Source organism: Liolophura sinensis, chromosome 10 (genome assembly GCF_032854445.1).
Source record: "Liolophura sinensis isolate JHLJ2023 chromosome 10, CUHK_Ljap_v2, whole genome shotgun sequence".
NCBI classification, from domain to species: Eukaryota; Metazoa; Mollusca; class Polyplacophora; order Chitonida; family Chitonidae; genus Liolophura; species Liolophura sinensis.
In genome coordinates this window covers 18,267,753-18,291,493 of record NC_088304.1, presented here as the reverse complement: position 1 = coordinate 18,291,493, position 23,741 = coordinate 18,267,753, and the positions used below count along the sequence as shown (strand labels likewise).

Below are 23,741 nucleotides of genomic sequence, written 5' to 3'. Positions count from 1 at the left end.
GATGTCAGAGTACCCAAACATCAGCTGTTAAATGTTATGTTCAGAGTGAGAAAAACACCTTGTGATGTCAGAGTACCTAAACATCAGCTGTTAAATGTTGCGTTCAGAATAAGAAAACACCTTGTGATGTCAGAGTACCCAAACATCAGCTGTTAAATGTTGTGTTCAGAATAAGAAAACACCTTGTGATGTCAGAGTACCCAAACATCAGCTGTTAAATGTTGCGTTCAGAATAAGAAAATACCTTGTGATGTCAGAGTACCCAAACATCAGCTATTAAATGTTATGTTCAGAATAAGAAAAACACCTTGTGATGTCAGAGTACCCAAACATCAGCTGGTAAATGTTATGTTCAGAATGAGAAAAACACCTTGTGATGTCAGAGTACCTAAACATCAGCTGTTAAATGTTGCGTTCAGAATAAGAAAACACCTTGTGATGTCAGAGTACCCAAACATCAGCTGTTAAATGTTGTGTTCAGAATAAGAAAACACCTTGTGATGTCAGAGTACCCAAACATCAGCTGTTAAATGTTGCGTTCAGAATAAGAAAATACCTTGTGATGTCAGAGTACCCAAACATCAGCTGTTAAATGTTGTGTTCAGAATAAGAAAACACCTTGTGATGTCAGAGTACCTAAACATCAGCTGTTAAATGTTGCGTTCAGAATAAGAAAACACCGTGTGATGTCAGAGTACCCAAACATCAGCTATTAAATGTTATGTTCAGAATAAGAAAAACACCTTGTGATGTCAGAGTACCCAAACATCAGCTGTTAAATGTTATGTTCAGAGTGAGAAAAACACCTTGTGATGTCAGAGTACCCAAACATCAGCTGTTAAATGTTATGTTCAGAATAAGAAAACACCTTGTGATGTCAGAGTACCTAAACATCAGCTGTTAAATGTTGTGTTCAGAATAAGAAAACACCTTGTGATGTCAGAGTACCTAAACATCAGCTGTTAAATGTTGCGTTCAGAATAAGAAAACACCTTGTGATGTCAGAGTACCCAAACATCGGCTGTTAAATGTTGTGTTCAGAATAAGAAAACACCTTGTGATGTCAGAGTACTCAAACATCAGCTGTTAAATGTTGTGTTCAGAATAAGAAAACACCTTGTGATGTCAGAGTACCTAAACATCAGCTGTTAAATGTTGCGTTCAGAATAAGAAAAACACCTTGTGATGTCAGAGTACCCAAACATCGGCTGTTAAATGTTATGTTCAGAGTGAGAAAAACACCTTGTGATGTCAGAGTACCCAAACATCAGCTGTTAAATGTTGTGTTCAGAATAAGAAAACACCTTGTGATGTCAGAGTACCTAAACATCAGCTGTTAAATGTTATGTTCAGAATAAGAAAAACACCTTGTGATGTCAGAGTACCCAAACATCAGCTGTTAAATGTTATGTTCAGAGTGAGAAAAACACCTTGTGATGTCAGAGTACCCAAACATCAGCTGTTAAATGTTGTGTTCAGAATAAGAAAACACCTTGTGATGTCAGAGTATCTAAACATCAGCTGTTAAATGTTGCGTTCAGAATAAGAAAAACACCTTGTGATGTCAGAGTACCCAACATCAGCTGTTAAATGTTATGTTCAGAATAAGAAAAACACCTTGTGATGTCAGAGTACCCAACATCAGCTGTTAAATGTTTCATAAATCCTACCATACAATTCAAATAGTTCAATGCATGTAACTCACTTGAAAGTGAGTGAGCCTTACCATAGTGCTTTATTTTTTAGCTTTCTTCCACTTTAAGAGGTCAGTTTTAAATACGCATTTGTTAGATAAATATGTACATTTATAGCTGGGTCATCCGTCCAGTAGTGTCATAAATAAACATCACATAGATATAATGCCATTCAGCAGCACATGATCCATTTTCAGTATATCACAAGTCATAGCTTGTGACCCACATTATATTACATGTTTATGACACTTGTGTGTGTGTTGAACCGAATTTATCAATATCGGGTCACACTTATTGGCTGGAAATGTATTCTTGCGTTTCTCCTTCATGATATCCATTGGCCTTTTAATAAAACTACAACATGTATAGATTATTAAAAATTGTTATTTTTAGGCATAGCTCAGCTGGGGGGCCTCCGTGGCTCAGTCAGTTAGCGCGCTAGTGCAGCGTAATGACCCAGGAGTCTCTCACCAATGCAGTCGCTGTGAGTTCAAGTCCAGCTCATGCTGGCTTCCTTTCCGGCCATACATGGGAAGAACTGCCAGCAACCTGCAGATGGTTGTGGGTTTCCCCTGGGCTCTGCCTGGTTTCCTCCCACCATAATGCTGGCCGCCATCATATAAGTGAAATATTCTTGAGTACGGCATAAAACACCAAACAAACAAACAAACAAACAAGTAGATGTAAGCCTATTATAATTTTACTTCCCCACAGCATACTTTTCAGGTGCCAGCCATAACTTAAATGTGAAACATATTTAAACTTTAGTGTAGCAACACATTTCCATCTATTAATTTCTAAGATTAAATCACTGTTTACGTCTGTATATGGTATGCTAGGTTTCCAGTAATGGTGATAATATCATAATTGACTTTTATGAACAACATAATAATAATAATAATAATAATAATAAAAAAAAAGTATTCTGGTTCTTCCCTGTTGTCCAAGATGATGTAAATAGAAATGTATGGCCAAAGAATGGCCAAATATCCCAAAACACTGAGTACCAACTAAATAAACGTAACTTTGAATAATTCAGACTTTTTCACATGCTTTTTAGGCCTATATGTATGTATCCCTTTTGTTGCGTAATATGTTAACCACAATTTGGCAAGAAGATAATTCAGACTCAATCACATGCTTTTTGTAGTCCCATAGCATGTATATACAGGTATCCACTGTGTTTGGTAATATGTCAACCACATGACAACTTATCAAGGTCTTCCAGCAACCAGTGGATGTTTGTGGGTTTCCCCCAGGCTCTGCTCGCCTGCCTCTCATTATAATGCTGACCACCATCGTGTAAGTGGAATATTCTTGAATATGGCATAAAACACCAATAAAATGAAATAAATAAGCAATTTATCATACATGAACTACACTTATTTATATTGATTCATCAATTAATTTTCTATCTTTCTATGTGGTCCGTATGGGACAGATCATAAGGAACTTATGTATCAGGAAGATACATATGTTGTTATATTGTAACTGTATTTGTGTCATCAGCACCATTTTGGTGTGTATTACAATATTCACATGGACTTGTTTCTATGATTATTAGTACACTACAAGCTTTGTTTATCTTGTATAAATCTGACATGCTTGTTCATACTGTAGTATTTCAACTCAAAAGGGGAATCCCCCTAAATGCTGACTTTCATCACTGGGTTTGTATTGCAGGGTGATTCATTGATCACAAGTGTCTTGTCATGTGGTAGCCAACATAGAAGACAAATGACGTAGAATCTATACTATTGACACGATTACTTAGTAGTCTAGGCTACCTTGTGACTATTGCAAAGCTTTGTGTTTAAATAGAATGAAGCGTGATGTTCCACTTGTATTAGGCCAGTGAACTAGGTTATATCATGTATAAGGGCTACAGGTAAATACTCACGTGACTTTAGTAGTAAAGAGATATACATTTATCTTGACTGACACACATGTGTATTTATTTATTTATTTGATTGGTGTTTTACGTCGTACTCAAGAATATTTCACTTATACGACGACAGTCAGCATTATGGTGAGTGGAAACTGGGCAAAGCCCAGGGGAACCCACAGCCATCCGCAGGTTGCTGACAGACCTTTCCAAGTACGGCCGGAGAGGAAGCCAGCATGAGCTGGACTTGAACTCACAGCGACTGCATTGTTGAGACTGGGTCATTACGCTGCGCTAGCGCGCTAACTGACTAAGCCACGGAGGCCCCCCAGCCGAGTTATGCCTAAAAATATATGTCTTATTAGCATAAATGACAGCCACAGGAGTTACAGGACACAAAGAAAAAACAATCATGTCTATAAATAAATGAATCTGAAAAAGAGCCCTGAAGAACAGCTGCTACATTTAGGCCTTCATGTTGTTATAATCATCCAACAACAAATTGTTATAATCATCCAACAACAAATTGTTATAATTATCCAACAACAAATTGTTATAATCATCCAACAACAAATTATTATAATCATCCAACAACAAACTGCTATAATCATCTAACAACAAATTGTTATAATCATCCAACAGCAAATTGTTATAATCATCCAACAACAAACTGCTATAATCATCCAACAACAAATTGTTATAATCATCCAACAACAAACTGCTATAATCATCCAACAACAAATTGTTATAATCATCCAACAACAAACTGCTATAATCATCCAACAACAAATTGTTATTATCATCCAACAACAAATTGTTATAATCATCCAACAACAAATTGTTCTCTTTGCTTATCAAGAGCTTTTACATGTATATATGACATAATGTAGACATGCTGAGCAATTCCAGATTCCCAACTACCTGTGGGACACAAGAAATAAAGAGTTACAAAAGAAGTAGGAACGTGGTAGAAGTACATGTGATAGGGAACAGGGCAGGGCCAGGGGAAAACCAATGACTATTGATGATATGAACCTGAATTCGTTGCAGTTGTATTGGCGAGAGTATTTGGATTTACCATAAACCCACCCCCAATTCCCCACCCCCAATTCCCCACCCATCCACAGGCACTATGTAACACATTTCTTGTAAATCATGTTTTTAAAATCATTTTCAAGTAGACATCAGATCCAAAAATGAAAGCTTGAGAAAATAAATTTATTGTACTAGTACTTGCAATTTACTTGCTATCTTGAATATTCCAAGTGTTGTAATACTGGTGCTACATACCTTTACATGGTAGTGAGAAAACGTCGGAATGTACACACAAATTCCAAGTCAATGATGCGCTAAGTGAGCAGTACTGAAATGCAATTTTATGTTCATGCAAACTGAAAATCTTAGCATGTGAGCCCTGGACAATAATTCAGATGGCAGGTTCAAATCTTGCTCCTGCTGTTTCGGCTATGGCTTTACACATGAAAGTCTGGCAGTTATCTGACTAAGGTTGGTGTTTCTGCAGTCTTGTCTGCTTACTTCACCTGTAAACCTAACCGCTATCATATATTTATTTATTGGATTGGTGTTTTACTCAAGAATATTTTACTTATATGACTGCGGCCAAATTTATATGAAGAGAGAAAACCAGATAGAGCATGGGGGAAACCCACAACCATTTGCAGGTTGCTGGCAGACTTTCCCACTTCACTATAATGTAAGCAATTTACTTGTACAGTCTGGCATTGTAACACCAATGAAATAAATAAATCTTTCAATCAGTCTGTCACCGTATTCATGTTACAACCCTAGTATAAACGCACGGCCAGTAGTTTCCATTTTGTAACTGTTGGGCCAAGTTTGCGATGAAATATCTTACTCTCCTGCAACAGGTGTTAAATTCGCAACCCAGACGGCCAAGTGAAAATGTATCCACGTCAATGTATCCATGATTAATGAATTGATTATTGTTTGATCGCCTCCCTGATTCAGTCACCTCTTGTATTATTGCTTAGTTTTATTTGGTGGCCCCGGGCTCAGCTTGGTTTCCTCCCACCATAATGCTGCCTGTCGTCAAATATGTGAAATATCCTTGAGTATGGCATAAAACACCAATCAAATAAATAAATAAATATTTGGTGGCAGGATCAAGTGGTTAAGTGCCTGCATGGCCCTTAAGGTCATCTTATACTGCTTATTTATTTATCTGATTGGTGTTTTACGCCGTATTCAAGAATATTTCACTTATACGACGACGGCCAGCATTATGGTGGGAGGAAACCGGGCAGAGCCTGGGGAAAACCCACAACCATCCGCACATTGCTGACAGACCTTCCAACGTAAGGCCAGAGAGGAAGCCAGCATGAGCTGGACTTGAACTCACAGCGACCACATTGGCTAAATGTGTGGCTCCTGGGTCATTACGCTGAGCTAGCGCGCTAACCAACTGAGCCACGGAGGCCCCTATCATCTTATAATGTACGTAACGTAAGCAGTACATGTAGATAGATTTGTCTTTCATCAGTATGCATAATCTCCTGAACTATAGACATATATGGGTGAACATTTGTGTCACAGAAGGGAAATTTTGCAAGTTACTTGCAAAAGGCTCATACATCATTCCCACCCATACCATAAAACTGACCTCTGTCATTTTAGTGAATTATTCTGGGTATGTGTTTACTGGGGCTATTATAACTATAGTCCCAGGTCTTCATGATCCAGTGATAAAACATATGCATAAATTATTCATAATTACACATATAATACAAAAACAAAATCCCATTTTATTCCCGCTTCATCATACATCCATGTTTGAAAAAATATAAACATAAATACTGTATACATATGTATGTACAGAAGAAGTTACAAGATGAGACGTCAATTACATGTATGTGTATATTTACATGACTGATTTTTATTCGAGTGTGTAGAAAAATAAAGAAAAGGTTTCATGCTTGCATGTAAATGTAATGCTGACAACTTGAATGGAAGGTTTATCATACATTACAATTTAGCCTAATGAATCAGACCTTGTCTGCAAACGATACAAGCATACAAGGTCTAATTCATTATGCTAATTATAATTAAGACCTCAGTAAAATAGCACATAATTATTATGTACAGCTTTTAGAATGCCAACCTTCTGCATCATTCTTCTTGTTTATCAACCAGGAACTCGAGTTACATTCTAGGACTATATGAGTCTGTGGCCAGTCTTAGTTTGGCCCGTACGATCTTCATGGCCCATAACAACAACTGGTTTTCCTCTCGTAACTTAACAAACCAAATGTCCTTTTTCCAATTGACTTGAAAATAAAAAGCACTGTACTGGAGCTCGAAACTAGAAAAACATAATTAGTGTAAAACAGCACTGTAGATATTATGTCACATTCCACTGTACTATGCGTGAGCATACTGGGTACATATGCACGTATGTTGAGAAGCACCACCTCCTGAGTCCTTTCGCCTGTCATGACGTTTAGTGAGTTAAAAATGAGCTTCTACGTAGTCCGTACAAAGGTGGATTTTTGGTCTGTATGGTTTCTTGTCACACGTAATACCAGCCATTCCTTTCTACGAGATTACACTCTCGTTCGAACGCTGTTTTTGCTGATTTAATTTTCCCCGGGACCGATAGACCTCCCATTGAAGCCTCCGTCTCCGTCAGCTGGCATCGTGCACCACTGTTCGTTCCTAGCGGAGTAGGTGAAAATCGTGAGCCCTGTGTTCAAAGAAAAAACCCAGACATTTGATGAAATAACCATTGCATTATTAACTGTTGGGCGGAATTCGGAAATATGGAATAAATCTAGCTGCAACAGTGGAATTGACGATTTGTATGTATCGTTACATTAGCTGTAGCCTAGCTTGGCCCCTGCCAAGATGTAATTGGTATCTTGTATGTTAAAAAAAAAAAAAAAAACCCACAAGATTTCCAACCAACATGGAATGAGCAGAATTATTAGATTGGCACTAAACATCCCAGGTGCTTTTCTTTTTCTTATCATAGTAAGCGTGAATTAGAAACAAAAACTTGCGCGGACTGATTCTTGCTGCATCACGCCACACTGTCGCGTACTACACATTATGATGACGTCATCCGGCAGCGCGTGGGGCATGTCCAAACTTGTCGCGTGTACAGTTGTGAATTTAAAGCTCGTTATTTGTGCATCGGTACATGTATATTTACAATTGCATACAATGCGTAGGCGGTAACATGTTCAAAAAGACACGTACTGCACACATATAAAGTTGAGCATGGATGTGAACACATCGCGTTTCACTGCATTAAAAAATTGCTAGACGTGTCACCATTTTTTTTTCTTCTTTTTTTTTTCATTGGTACATGTACACAAGAATTTTCTCTCCTTGACTAATATGACGGCGGTCAGATTTATGGTTTGAAAGAAACCGTACGTAGTAAACCATCAACAATAGCTGTGTCACTATATTTATATATGTACATTCCTACCTGTTGACATGGTGCAAATTGATTTCAGGGCCAGGCACTGGAGAATATAAATAATTTGACTGCGTCTTGTAGCACTCGCGATATGAAACCGATCACAATTTCGCGTCGAGATATTCGCAGACGAATTTTTGCGTAGTCTTCTTCCATTTTATCAGCCACGCATCTTAAATTCCTCCCCAACTCAGCCACGTTATTTTGCGTCATGGTCCTAGCAGGTAGTGAACAGCGAGTGATGGTTTAAGCGAATGTAGCATCTCTAATCGGGAGTCTAGTTCAACTATTATATCGCTCTTCGGAAAACATGTCAATTTGTTTTGGGAAGTTTAAGATGGCATCAGCACTCTCATCGCACGAGGTGGCAAATGCTGGGCCCTGATTGGTCATGGTACTTAGTGGGCGGAGCTTCAAAAAGGGGATTTCCAGCTTCGCTCAAGGACGTGTGTAGACATGCTCACGCAACAACGCGCATTTTCTGTAATAATTTCACAGGTATGTTGTGACCTCAAAAAATTCCCGATACTTTCCAGTAACGGTAATCAGCATTTTTCTAAACACCTGATGTTATTTGCGTCGCAGGTTAATACATTTCACGACCAGTATCTTCTGAAGTCATTATCGGGTATTATTGTTATTATTATTATTGTGGAATCTGTTGGATATACACAGGCCTCAACAATAACCTGTAATAATAAATTTTCGTGAGTAAGCAGATACGTTTATTTAGACCTGTACATGTCTGTGAAGCTCACAGGTTCTATAAATATTCAATAACCCGGAAATATAAGGTACGTATGAGTATAGCTGCATGTTAACAGATGAGACATGCATAGTTTCTAGAGACAACTGGCGCCGATGGCTCGATCAAGTAGTAGAGCGCCCGCTTCGGGGGCAGTAGATCCAGAGTCAATCCTGGATGCGAAAGTTTTTACATACACTCTAAGAACTCCTTCGTCGTCATATGACTGAAAAAAAAAAACCCTGCTAAGTACGACGTTAAACCCCAAGCACTCAATCACACATAGATTCTAGAATGTTCTTGAGTACAGTAAAGCGCCAATCAAATAAATAGATAGTTCCTAGGTTTTTCCTACACTCTCCCATGACTAAATTGCATGCTGGGTCAAATCCAAGCCCAGTCATGCAGCTAAAGCTATGTAATAAAAAATCTATTTAAGGACACATCGACACGGTATAGGCCTACAGGGACTTTTCCAAAGTGTGTGGCAAATTATTTCCCTGCAGATTCAAAGACGCGAGCTAGCCAGTTCGAACGCAGGTTCGTTGGTGGCTTTGAATATAAAAATATTTTTAACATACAAAGTAAATTATTCTTGAGTACGGGTATAAATTCCGATCAGGTTAGAAAGTAAGTAATTAATACCAGAATTTTTTCTCTAGATCTTTAAGGCAGTCATAAACACAAACATAATCCTAAAATTGTAAATCATGAAATGCTCTACCGTACGGTGGTAAACCCAATCAAGAAAGGAAACACTCTCAATAAATCAATAAAATCATGAAATGTTTAATTTTATTCACCACGAAAAAACGTGCAGGCCTGGTAGCGGCCACGTCCTTGGGTGAACGACTAACCCGACAAACGCTCCTTCCGGTTCAACGGTCCCCGACTTGGCCATGGCCCTCTTCGTAACGCTGTCCCTCTGCGTAACGCTGTCCTTAAGTGTCGCGGCCAAGCTGGCCGTCAGTTATCGGCGGCCCTTCCGCCGGTCTCCGGTCGTCTCCCCAGCCCTGGCGGCCCCGTAGCGGTCTCCGGCCCTCTCGGTCGGTGCCGTCTTCCAGAGAAAATGCTGCACTTAGCGCCACTGCCAACTTCCGCAAGTTTGACAGGCCTGTGGCTCCAAGCCCGTCACTAGGCCAGATTTCACCGACTTGCGATTCAGTTCGTGGTTGTCTGAGGCCTTCTCGTCAAGTTCCACTATGCATCCGGCTCCGGCTCCGGCTCCTGTCGGCCGCAGCGGTTATCTGTACCTCAAGGAAACACGGGTTTTTACGGGTCCTTTACATCTAACAATATTGATTGTTAGATGTAAAGACTATCAATTACAAGACCCTATGACAGATACGTCTACGATGAAGCCAGGGCTGTAAGTGTCATGCAGGCATGTGCATGTAAAAGCAGAAACGGTTCTATGACACCAAGGCGAACCCTTGTAAGTTTTGCTGAGTGGCAGGTTTATCTGCAGATCCACCTCCATGAAGACGATTGGGGAGAACAAAAAACACGTCAGTAGAGACAAACTGGTCTTTATATAGTGACGGAAGCATTATAGTGGCCGTTATTCATGCGATACAGGGATCCGTTTTACTAAGCTATCGCAGCACAACGCCAAGCGAAATTACCATGGCCACGTATCTCTTCACTGTATGTTGCCATGGAAAGTACACCAGGCGCAATTTGCGACTGCTTCGTAAAACAGGACTCAGGACATCGAACGTCACAAGCAAGTGGTGCATAAGGACAGATTAAAGCCCTCCGTTGCTCGTCAAAGCCCCTACTTTCGCCTTTGGTATGTTGTGGCGGGTTCGCGGGAAACGACAGCTAAAACTTACAGCGACGAAGAACCGGAGCCCCGAAATTTTCCCAAATTTTCATATCTTTTGGAGTAAACAGAGCGGGAAATCAGTACCCATGCAAGCGCCGAAGCAAAAAGAAGGCTGCAACAGTACCACTTCCTCTTCACGCGTTAGTCCGAAGCCGAAGATTCTCTTGGGGAAAGACTGGAATCGTTTTACTCAGAAAAATCGCTAACAAATATTTACAGTTCAAGATTCCGTTCATTTCTTTGTTCGTTATTGAAAATTTAAATATTTTAGTGCACTTGTTATGCCAATTTTAGAGAAGAAATGTCTTCAAGGTAGAGGGGGCCGTCCCGGATAGCACAGTTGGTAGAGCGTCCGCCTCGGGAGCGGTAGATCCAGGATCAATCCTGGGTCGAGTCACACCTTCCACTTTAAAAGATGTTCCTCGCTTCCTCGCTTGACGTTCAGCACGAAAGGGATAGTGCAACGACTGGTTGACCCATATCAGTATAATAGCTCGGGCGGAGCGGCTTACTTGCCTTCAGCAAGTTGTCTCAGTGAAGCAGCATTAGATAAAAGAGGGGTGGAAATCAGTCATGCAACAAAGAGACACATTACATACATCCCAAGGATTGCTTCGTCGTCATATGACTGAAAAATTGTTTTTGTACGACGTTAAACCCCAAGCACTCACTCACTCTTCAAGTGAGAGGAGCTCCCGAACTGCCGTAAGATGAATACGCATTTGTTGATCACGGCTTTCACCATTGCCTTTAACTGCATGACCACATCCACAAAAGTTATCACTGGACGGGACGACCTGGAGTATCCAAGGAGCAGGAATGTGGCCGTCTGACATTCGTATACCATTCGTAAACAATATGGGGGGAGGGGGTGTTCAAAGTCGATAAACGCACGACCTACTTCCAAAAAGAACCTAAAACAGTTGGAAAGTTTTCTAACATGTAGAGAAATCATTTGTAAATAGTAATTAAAACCCATAACATGTAACAGAGAAGTAGTCAACAGTTTTCGACGATGCAGTAAATGACGGTTGATATTCTGTAGGCATGACATCGAATTCAGATTTTTGACTCGTAGCCCTTGAGCAATTTCCATGTCTAATACATGTTACTCAAAGATCACCCTTTCTTACAAACGTCCATGCCTCACGTTTTAGAGGCAAAGGTGTATTATGTAACCTTTATGGTAACTTTCTATTGCAGCTGGAATCCATTACTGCTAAAGTTCCAAATAGGGACAAAGGCTAACTGAATACGTTACTTTTTCCGCTCCGCTAGTTCTCTAAGAATAATGCTGTAGGGTACTGTTAAGCCTTTTCGTCACAGAGCTAAATTTAACAGGCGAGCTGGCCCTCACTGGTGTCCCATACATAACTCAGAGGAGCCGGAGAGACAGAGTACAAGCTGGAGAAGTGTAGGCATAAGAAGTTTGGGACCAAAAATCTTCGCTGTCCAGCCTTGGCAACTTGCAGCCATTCTAAGAATACTTATTAAACTTATTTTTCGGTATTTGATTTTAGTTGTTGCGCTTTTACCTCATCCGCGTAATTATTCTATAAAGCTGAAAACGCTTAACAATTAAAGATACGAACTCATCTATTTTTCTCTGCTGAAAGAGGGTACGTATCTTACAAATATAAATATCTGAGTCGCACTTAAAGGGTGCATCAGCTGGTACTAGAAAACGAACAGCATATGGTTTTAATACATAGGAAAAGGATATGACAAAAAAGCGAAAAAATTTCATATTTCAGACATTTTTTTTATATTTCTTCATTGGCCTTCTGTTTTATGCATATTTCTCGTCAAAGATCAGAAATGACGTCATCGATGAAGGAAAAATATGACAAAAAAGCGAAAAAAATTCATATTTCAGACATTTTTTATATTTCTCAATTAGCCTTCTGTTGTATGCATATTTCTCGTCAGAAGTCAGAAATGACGTCATCGATGAACACACACACACACACACACACACTATATATTAGGAATGCGGGGTTAGCTCAGCGCTCCCAACTCGGGCTCTCACCCCAACAAAGTTGCGGACGTTGACGTCACCACAGCAGGCTACTTAATCATCGGACCGACAGCTGGAGCCTTAGTGAAAATGTAGCATTAAGCACCGGGTTAAAGCGATATATTAGATACAAATATGACAATACATGTATTTTGCACTCAAAATACGTATCATTTGCGGATCATTTATGGACTAAATATCTTTGTTGCTTACAGAAAACAGGCATTTCAGATGTGTCTACGTGTATAACCGGAGATTAGAAGGCCGGTTGTAAGTGGATTGCACTTGATTGACGCCACTGGTTTGTTGGAAATACATTTTAGGTACACCACGCACATGGGATGTACAGGTGTGTAATACATGCATGCAGGCTAACTACTTTATTCATTTTCTGACAATTCATGAGTGGAACATTTGTCATGACTTGAAATTTCAGCGTGACATGGTCAAGTCGGTACAACTGAATGGCATGTTGCACAAAAACCATATCCCAGCTGTTACAAGTTGTTAGCGTACATTTTCGATAACACAAAAACAACATGGATGTGGATTTCTGAGTCCATTGTTAATAATTAAATATTACGTGTTTATATGACTATTAGAAAATTATCCCATAAACTACAACATATGATAGCGTCTACCGGGTACATATGCGACTGCATGTATCTGTCGGTTTACTCAAATCTGTCGCGACTTCGTGTCCCACATGTGATAAAGTTGACCATTCGCGGTTGGATAAGTCTGGCACGGACAAACATGGAATTAGCCAATCAAAAGGCGCCGTTACACTGAATTACATCACGTGTCAGCGCGGCATATGCGGAAGCATTTCCATGTGCGAGCAGAGAGAGACGAAGGAGTGTAGATTGGGGAACAAGAAAGCATCTCCGAGAAAAGTTATACTCATCTTAAGTGTTAGTAACACAAATAATTGGTTTGTCAGAGCAGAGTTTCGATTATTTAGAAATGTTCGGCGTATCTGACAAGTTGAAACTGAGATTCTAGAGTGACAAGCTTAACAAGTAGTTTCTGAAGTTGTTGTTGACGTAAGACCTGTTTGTCTGCGGTTGAATCACCTCCGAGACTGTCTTACGATGTCAGGTGGGCAGGTGACTGGCTTTTGGGGAAACAAGTATTAAATGTACGCTGGACAAAGAAACACAAATACTCTAGTGGGTTTTCACAAATGCCACAGCCTGAGATTTCATTAGGTGAGACATAGATAAGCGGTTTAAGAATAGGAGTGTCTGTAAATATGATTCTTCCCTTCCTTCCTTCCTTCTGAGTTTGGACAGTGTTCCCGCCGAGGGACTCACAAGGAGAAGCAGCCTAAAGGGTAACGTCGGGCAGTCAAGACGGTACAGCACCTGGGTGAAATGTTTGAACAAGGACTGGCTGTGTTTGACTTGGTCAAACACATCTTGACTGTTCGGCTGTCTTGGAGGGAATGACGAGTTACTAGAGCTTTTAAGTATTAATGAGTAAAGAATTCAGAACTGAGTTTTCAAAGACTGAATAGAAATGCCGTATGATCATAACAGGTAAGTTAAACAAGTTAAGGTGTTGGACATGAGTATTAACTCTGTTATATATTAAGACAGGTTACATGTCTGTCCACATGTATACACAGCGACCTTTACACATACATGTGGGTCAAGGTAGGTTGGAGAGGAGAGGTCAGCCTGACAGACCATAATGCATGTAACGTTTAAGCGTGGCATCTAGAAACCAAGTGACATCATGCTAATAATGATTGCAATACAGTCAATACTAGAGAGGCCAAGGGTCACAGGGTTACCGGTATCCTGTTTAAGAGAGGCATCTAAACATAATGTTGAGTATGTTGCCAGGCTAGTAAGGGGCCAGCTTCGCATTAGAAATTTAGATGAGCCAGTGTATCCCTATGATAGGCGCAATGCATTTTATGATGCCAGGTCATATCTCATGTATAACAAGACATGCTGGTCTATGCTAGCTGACCTTCACCGCCAACCAAAACATAACATTCCTAAATTACTCTTTTAACATTTAACATACAGGTTACAAATCAAGAGTGTAGACTAATGTAGGCAGTAATAATCTGAGTAGTAGATTGTTATACTAGGGGCTGTATACATATTATACAACCCAGAACGGTTACATTGAGGAACAATGACAGGAATCCGGCATGATGACCACATGTATGTGATGCATGTGACATGTCATTGTATGGTATGTGCTGGTAAACCCTTGTTCTTAAGGTAGTCAAAATCAGATTACTCATTTAGACAGAGTAACAGATTTTGACGGAAACATTTAAACATGATAACCATTTATCAATAAGATGTATGTATGCAATTCCTCACAGGAGAACAATAATTGACTAGGTCTACATCAGCGGGACGATATAACATGCTTGTCAGATAGGGGATTTGGATAATATCTATAAACTGACCACAGTATTACAACACATTAGCCTATATGCATATTAACTATATATGCATGATTAATGTCTATATCTATATGTCAACAATAGAAACAAATGCGTACTGACTGGCCATAGAGAACAAATCGCCATGATATGGCTGAAATATTGCCGATGTGGCGTTAAGCCATACTCATTCATTCTAAGTCCAAAAGTATGATGAATTCCAGTATATGTGCATTTTCTGGAAAATCTGCAGTGATATATAATTTCTGAGGATTGTGTTGTGTTAGGACATTGACTGAGGTATACCACAATACAAAAACTCAGAACAGTTACAAGTGGTTGCTCTTGTTTTCATTTGGTGTGTGTACTGCTGGTGCAGCCATCTTGTTTAGCCACCTGATAGAGGCTGGAGTGCTACAATGGGATTAACCTTGCATCCTAGCATCAGGCAATAGATGCCAAGGAGAAGTTAATCCATACCAGATGTGCTGCCACCTTGCTTAATACACTGGAGCAATACACATGTTTGTAGCTAATGGAGCCTGGCATGGTCAGCTCAAACGAAGGAATGAGGCTTGACCATGTGTTGACCAATGTCAGACGAACTATCTGCTTTGGCAGATGGCAGATCAAGTTAAACATTGACAGAAACTAGACGTTGATACATATTATCTTTATTTTCCAGATTAATTTAATAACAGTGGTAACTTTTTTGATCTAGTGAACTTTATTGGGTTAAAAGTGGAAGTTCACCCCAAACTCACACAGCTAACCAAATATTTTCACTGTAAACAGGTTGATGGGGGAAACAGTTATCCCACCTGTTCCTTAGTGTAAATTCCTGAAATCTATTCAGCCAGTACTTTGAGAATGTGTGTATTTCTTTGCAGAGATCACACTAACTCCTGGATGGCTAACCCAAGTAATAACTTAAATTACTTAAATCAGTTTATGGAAGTGTTCTGAGACCACAATGGTTAAATTCTTATCTGGGTGAAATGTATGAATGAAGACTGGCTGTGATCTCGGCAAAACATGTCTTGACTGCAGGGGTGCTCCCCCACAAGCATAAGGCTTGGTTACCGATGTGACTAGCTTACTGGTGAACACCCAGAGCAGATTTGGCCTGGAGATTTGGGCAGATCTGACCTGGGGGTTTAAATTTTTGACATGCATGAAATGATGCAACTTGGGCAACTTTCGCATAGTGTCCTGTCATATTTTCCTTTGTGGCCCAAAGCTGAACACAGATTTATTCACAAGGTTGGAATTCATAATCCACCCATTTAGTCACAAAACGGTTCACAAACCAAGCCTAATCAAAAATTAATTCATCAACAGCTGTTCAAGCACGGTGTGTTTTATGTTGGAACTTTGTAAACGTAAGACAGCTTGCTGCAGAGTTACTTTTACCATTTATTTTCAGATTTTGTGAGTGGATTTAATAAGAAATGTGGAGTTGTAAAGGTTAAATTGCTGTCATTGTTTCAGTTTGTGTCTCGTTCCACTTCTTAAATCTTCATAGTGGAAATCATTTCTTCAAATTAATGAACTGACATCACATCCTCTTAAATATGACCTAAACAGAAACCCAGACAGCAGGAATTCCTAAACCTGATCCTGTCCCCTTTCCTCCCACCCTAATCCCTGAGTATGACATAAAACACCAGTTGGATAAATAAATAAATCCTAATTGAGTCTGTGCCCTGGAACATCTGATCTATCTTAATTCTTAATGTCATATTGCCATTTAAATTAATTGGTATTTTCAATTAAGCATCATTACTATAATATATGCTGATAGATGTATATTGTAGTCATGATATACATTGTCATGTTTGGGACTGTAGTTATGACATTATCACGGCCAATGACCGTTTATAAACATCTTTGCTCAAAGTAAAAATTTTTTTTAACCACAATTCTTTTAAACTGATGACAACCTAATTCAAGATTTTAGATCGTTTCAACTGACTATCCTTACCATTTTTACAATAATGTCGCTGTCTGGACAAGTTTCACAGAAATTTATTTGGCCTAGACGAACAATGACTAATTAGTGAAGCTGAATGTTTTTGAACAAATGAAGTTCCTGCAGGATGAAATCGGTCATTTGCAGCTCCAGAACATGGCGAGAACCTTTCAACAAGGCACATGATACAGTACAGCTTGCTTTACCTTTAGCAACAAAAGAGTCTGATATCAAAAATTCCACTAATGTCGTTTGTTTCATAACAGGTAATAACTGCTTAAAATATTATCCAAATTGAATAAATTTTTCTGCATGTTCATTTTTGTCAACTCAGATCAAGTTTGAAAATCTTTCAGCTAAGTGTATATAGGTTTGGTACATTGATGGATTTTCTTGATTGTGTGCTATATTATGCATGTTGTTTGTTATATTTCAGGTAGCCGAGGTCAAATTTATGTAGTATGGCGGACGTGTTCTTGTCTTCTGATGCAAGATCTTTGCTGGAGAATAAATATGTCATAATTATGGGGGATTCTGGTAAGATTATTTCTAGAGAATGATTAGCTGACTGTTGGACACATCACAACCTGATTGCCTTCCTTTTAGAAAAAAAGCATTAGCGAAAAAAAGGGTAAAAAAATCTTAAAGGAAACCTGAAAATGGACTATGAAATGTGAAAGTGGACTTTAATATGTGGACTATAAAGTGTGAAAATGGACTATAAAATGTGAAAATGTACTATACAATGTGAAAATTAAAATATGAAAATGGACGATATAATGTGAAAATGGACTATGAAATGAAGAGTACAGTTTTAAAAAAATTTAGAAAGATATGGTAAAAAAAGAAATAATGTTCATCGTTGAGGTACATCTCATATTGAAAAAAACAAACAAACCCAAAACTCTATTTTGCGCATATTTTCATCAATTGCCAGGGAATATAATGGTGTCATCAATGAACACACCTGCTTAGCACTGTCAATTCTGTCTCTGCCCGCCCCTCAAACCCCCAACAGATTTGCTTTAACAGCTGTCTCTGTTGATATCACCAAAACATGCCACTGTTTATTATCTGGATTAACAACTGGCATGACCTGAAACCTTTGGAAAACAGTAGTTTAAAGACATTTTATGCTACGGGAAGAAACTTCAGAAGCTTTCCTTTACATTTATGTGTTAGGCCACATATTAAAGTCCATATTAAAGAGTTTGATGCATGTCATTAATAGGAGTTTTTTTGAAAGTGGTTTTGGTCGAACATGGAAATAACTTTTCTGTTGCAGTTCAGAGGTCAATCTACAAGGACTTTGTGTGTATGCTACAGCAGGATCAGTATTTGACAGATAAGCAGCTTCGCTGTAAAGTAAGATGCCTAATTCCTCAAGCTTTTTGCACGATATAGCAGTCTCAGTATATGCACCTTTATAATTTCATTTACTCAGGGGGCCTCCGTGGCTCAGTCGGTTAAAGCGCTAGCACAGCGTAATGACCCAGGAGTCTCTCACCAATGCGGTCGCTGTGAGTTCAAGTCCAGCTCATGCTGGCTTCCTCTCCGGCTGTACGTGAGAAGGTCTGTCAGCAACCTGCGGATGGTCGTGGGTTTCCCCCGGGCTCTGCCCGGTTTCCACCCACCATAATGCTGGCCGCCGTCGTATAAGTGAAATATTCTTGAGTACGGCGTAAAACACCAATCAAAAAAAAAAAAAAAAAAAATCATTTACTCAGAGGGGCCCCTTTGGCTCAGTTGGTTAGCACGCTAACACATCGTAATGACCCAGGAGTCTCGCACCAATGCAGTCGCTGTGAGTTCAAGTCTAGCTCATGCTGGGTTCCTCTAAGGCCATACGTGGGAAGGTCTCTCAGCAACCTGCAGATGGTTGTGGGTTTCCCCCGGGCTGTGCCCGGTTTCCTCCCACTATAATGCTGGCCGTCGTCGTGTAAGTGAAATATTCTTGAGCACGGCGTAAAACACCAATCAAATAAATCAAATAAATCATTTTACTCGGAGACAAAAAAAAAGACTAAAAACTACTTTGGTTGAATCGCCCAATTCATGATAATTTTATCATTCTACAATCCTAGGTTGGGAAGCCTAAGTTGAGTAAGGTGGTTATTTTCTGGAATGAACAAATGGCTATTATTTCTGATGGTAGACACCAGTGTGTACATCAGTTTGTCGTGTCAGAAGTCATTGTCATCGTAAGTGAAACATTCTTCAGCATGACATTAAACAATGATAAATTAATCAATCAACCCTGCGTTTCTGTTTATTTTCCATGTGTCCTGTTTTTCAGGATAGAGGAGGTGTTGGTGCAGCCCAAACCTTGGAGAGGGAATATGTAGCTCTCTTCCCACTCTTTTCTGCTTGTGGGGAGCTAGTGTCAATACGTGAGCGTATAAAAAAAGTTGTGTGGCTGTTAGTACGATCTTGCATTCGATGAAAACCACTAAGGGTGGGTTGGTCAGTCAGGTGTAGGAAAGTTTGTCAGTTACTTGCCAAAAGTTGGTGGTTTACCCCCAGCAGTCCTTCGCACATAAAACTTACTGCCGTTGCACAAGTGAAAAATCCTTGAGTCTGGCATTTAGAAACAATTAAATATGTGGAATCCTGTTTTTCAGGGGGACTTGAACTTTTTGAAGGACACCCTGATCGAGGGCGGGAAGTTGGCGACTCTCAGCAATAGCGCTGGATATCGTGAAATGAGAGAGTACCACACGGACTACCACCTGATCAAATTCTACTTCATCACCCGTTGTTACTATAGTTACGTGGAAAAAGTCCTGGAGTCTGTCACGTCCCAGGACCTAAAGCCCGACATCTTCATCTTGAATTCTTGCGTGTGGGACATAAGCAGGTAGAGGCTGCTGTCTAAGATAACAAGTGAACAGTTTATAGCATTATTTGATTTCACATCTTTCTTGATGTTGACTTTTTTTTTTTTTTTCGTCTTAAAGGGAGACATACACATATACATTTGTTCATCAGCCAATGCTGTATTTCTTCAACCAACATGATCCTACATCAAAGGGGAGGGAGGCTTGACCATCGTTGTACAGGTTTGTCCATCACTGTGGAGGCTTGTCCATCGCTGTGCAGGCTTGTCCATCACTGGGCAGGCTTGTCCATAACTGTACAGGCTTGTCCATCACTGTGCAGGTTTGTCCATCACAGGATAGGCTTGTCCATCACAGGATAGGCTTGTCCATCATTGTGCAGACTTGTCCATCAAAGGACAGGCTTTTCCATAACTGTACAGGCTTGACCATCGCTGTGCAGGTTGTCCATCGCTGTGCAGACTTGTCCATCAGTGCAGGCTTGTCCATCGCTGTGCAGGCTTGTCCATCACTGTGCAGGCTTGTCCATCACGGGACAGGCTTGTCCATCACGGGACAGGCTTGTCCATCACTGGGCAGGCTTGTCCATCACTGTGCAGGCTTGTCCATCATGGGACAGGCTTGTCCATCACGGGACAGGCTTGTCCATCGCTGGGCAGGCTTGTCCATCGCTGGGCAGGCTTGTCCATCGCTGGGCAGGCTTGTCCATCGCTGGGCAGGCTTGTCCATCAGTGTGCAGACTTGTCCATCACTGTACAGTTACCAACTTACTTGGAGTCTATATAATGCTACACAACCAATACTAACATAATACAGCGACACCAAAGAATGTTAAATTGTTTTTGTCGCTTTTTGCACTCTGCAGGTATGGGCCAAATGGTGTGGGAAAATACAAAGAGAATCTCCTGAAGCTGGTGAAAAAACTGAAAAGTGCTTTGCCGGAGGACTGCCTGGTCATCTGGAACACGACGTTACCTATTTCCAGTGATGCGAAAGGTGGTTTTCTTGTACCTGAGGTAGAGTTCATGACCAGCTCTCTCCACCTTGACATACTACAGGCCAACTTCTTCGCTCAGAAAATCATGACGACTGCCGGATTTGATGTCCTTGACCTTCATTATTACCTACGTCACCACATTCATCGGCGTGCTGAGGACGGAATCCACTGGGACATGACGGCCCATCGGCGCATCACAAACCTTCTTCTGACGCACATCTCTGAGGCCTGGGGGAAGGGGTTACCCAGAAATGTGGACCAGTATACATCTATTGACACAGAGTTCCTCGCCCAGACTTTGGTTGACAATGAGGCCAACAACAACAATGTAGCTCAGGAGATAGCTCAGCGCCCTAAGGTAAAGGCTCGACGTCGCAAGGGGGCCACGAACAAAAACTCGCCATTCGTGAACATGATGAACATGATGAACAAGAGACATAAGAGCCCGTCTATTAACATGGAGAACGCTATGATGTCAAGTGATTCTGTAAGGATGGTAAATGCCCACTCCCCACTTGCACAGAATGCCGTCAATGGTGTACACTCATCCTTTGAGCTTCAGGCCCAAATCATGACCATGAATCGGGTTAAAGCAGCCTTCATTCAGAACGGCAACATGGCAGGCTCCGGTGTGGTGCCTAACAGGTCCTTCTCCTCTGGCAGCATGAACCTCCCCATGATGGTGGATCCCCAGGAGAGATATGGTGGGCCCGTCAACCGTACCCCATACAACCACCTCGAACCTACTGTGTGGACTCATGCCCACAGATCCCCGTATGCATGGCAGACTCCTTGCATGGATCCCCTTGCGATGTCCTCCATGAGGTCACCGCACATGCCCCCTCTGTGTGTGGATAATCAGTTGTGGTACCCCTCGGGAATGGGGTCACCAGACATTTAGCCATGAAAATGGGAACAATTTCAGGTACCTTGTGAAAGCTACATGTAGTGCTTAATACCTGTGTTTTGATATCAGCTTTTCAAATGAAGCAGTGAGCATAACAGAACATACACCAAGACTTCACATTCTACAAGACAATCTAGAACATTGGAAGACAATCTGGAACACTCCACAAGATAATCTGGAACACTCCACAACACAATCCAAAACGCTCCACAACACAATGCAGAACATTGCACACCATAATCCAAAATAAGACAATCCAGAACAATCTACTTGACAATCCAGAACACCAGACATTCCAAAACACTTTGTAATCCCGAATACTGTAAGACTCCGCAAGATAATCCAGTAACACTTCACAACACAATCCAAAACACTTCACAACACAATCCAAAACACTCCACAACACAATCCGACACACTCCACAAGACAATCTAACACACTCCACAACGCAATCCAACAAACTCCACAACACAATCCAAAATAATCCACTCGAAAATCCAATATGTTCAATAAGACAATCCAGAACACTCCACTTGAAATCCAGAACACAATTCAGTACACACCACTGGACAATCCAGTATATTCCACAAGACAATCCAGTACATTCCACAAGACAATCCAGTAAATTCCACAAGACAATTCAGAAGACTTCACAAGACAATCCAGTACATTCCACAACGCAATCCAGAAGACTCCATAACACAATCCTGTACATTCCACAAGACAATCCAGAAGACTCCACAACACAATTCAGAAGACTCCACAAGACAATCCAGAAGACTCCACAAGACAATCCAGAAGACTCCACAACACAGTCCAGTACATTCCACAACACAGTCCAGTACATTCCACAACACAATCCAGTACACACCACAGCAAAATCCAGAAGACTCCACAAGACAATCCAATACATTCCAGAACGCAATCCAGAACAGTGGAAGACAATCTGGAACACTCCACATTACATTCCAGCATTTAAATTGCCTTTTTAACAATATGTTATGAAAAAGAATGTCTTGAGATACTAATTTGCTTTCATTTACATGTGAGTACAAGCCGGTGCAAAATACGTGTTGTATGTTAAATAACATGTAATTAAGGTTGATTTTGATTTGATGCAGTTGAAATTATCTGTTGTCTTGTCAGCTGAAGACATAATTTCTCTGGTATTTATCAGCCTTAAAATTATTTGTCATCATGAGGCTGATTAAACAGACATATTATTGTAGGTACAATGTACATGTTTGTAGTATTACCTGCATTGGGTGGATGATTGCTCTAGTGGGTGTGACGTACAAGTGTGGCAGATGTGATGTGCCCAACACTCAGTGATCAAGTTCTCTATTCCTCCTAGACATCGTATAGTGCTCTAATATCATCTTTATGAACTGGCTAAAAGTTCTCATCGGGTAATCTGTGCTCCCAGAAACCTGTGGTTTGCCGTCTGTTTGCCTGTAGTGTTCTAGTAGCCTGCAATTGTTTGCCTGTAGTGTTTTGGTAGCCTGCTATTGGTTTGCCTGTAGTGTTCTGGTAGCCTGCTATTGATTTGCCTGTAGCGCTCTGGTAGCCTGCTGTTGGTTTGCCTGTTTTGTTCTGATAGCCTGCTGTTGGTTTGCCTGTGGTGTCTGTATGCCTGCTGTTGGTTTGCCTGTTTTGTTCTGATAGCCTGCTGTTGGTTTGCCTATTTTGTTCTGATAGCCTGCTGTTGGTTTGCCTGTTTTGTTCTGGTAGCCTGCTGTTGGTTTGCCTGTTTTGTTCTGATAGCCTGCTATTGATTTGCCTGTTTTGTTCTGATAGCCTGCTATTGGTTTGCCTGTTTTGTTCTAATAGCCTGCTGTTGGTTTGCCTGATTTGTTCTGGTAGCCTGCTATTGGTTTGCCTGTTTTGTTGTAGTAGCCTGCTATTGGTTTGCCTGTTTGTTCAGGTATCTTGCTATTGGTTTGCCTGTTTTGTTCTGATAGCCTGATATTGGTTTGCCTGCTTTGTT

The 23,741-nt window shown here is 40.5% G+C and overlaps 1 protein-coding gene across 2 annotated transcripts; it reads left to right on the top strand.

Moving 5' to 3' along the window:
• Positions 1-13,539: 13,539 nt before the first annotated feature.
• On the top strand, positions 13,540-22,903 carry LOC135476659 (PC-esterase domain-containing protein 1B-like). Of its 2 annotated transcripts, XM_064756761.1 has the most exons (5): positions 13,540-13,842; positions 17,450-17,550; positions 18,299-18,378; positions 19,635-19,870; positions 20,716-22,903. In XM_064756761.1, exons 2-5 carry the CDS (start codon positions 17,475-17,477, stop codon positions 21,746-21,748), a joined length of 1,425 nt encoding a protein of 474 aa, XP_064612831.1. In that variant the 5' UTR covers positions 13,540-13,842; positions 17,450-17,474; the 3' UTR covers positions 21,749-22,903. The 2 variants fall into 2 exon arrangements, with proteins under 2 accessions (XP_064612831.1, XP_064612830.1); XM_064756760.1 differs by lacking the exon at positions 13,540-13,842 and having other exon boundaries at positions 17,335-17,550.
• The last annotated feature ends 838 nt before the right edge of the window (positions 22,904-23,741 follow it).

What these genes read in the sequence shown, in the direction of transcription:
- LOC135476659 (XM_064756761.1), top strand. Translation starts at nt 17,475, where the DNA reads ATGGCGGACGTGTTCTTGTCTTCTGATGCAAGATCTTTGCTGGAGAAT. An exon ending in CATAATTATGGGGGATTCTG is followed by an intron (nt 17,551 to 18,298) that starts GTAAGATTATTT and finishes TTTCTGTTGCAG; the next exon opens with TTCAGAGGTCAATCTACAAG. An exon ending in ATAAGCAGCTTCGCTGTAAA is followed by an intron (nt 18,379 to 19,634) that starts GTAAGATGCCTA and finishes CCTGTTTTTCAG; the next exon opens with GGGGACTTGAACTTTTTGAA.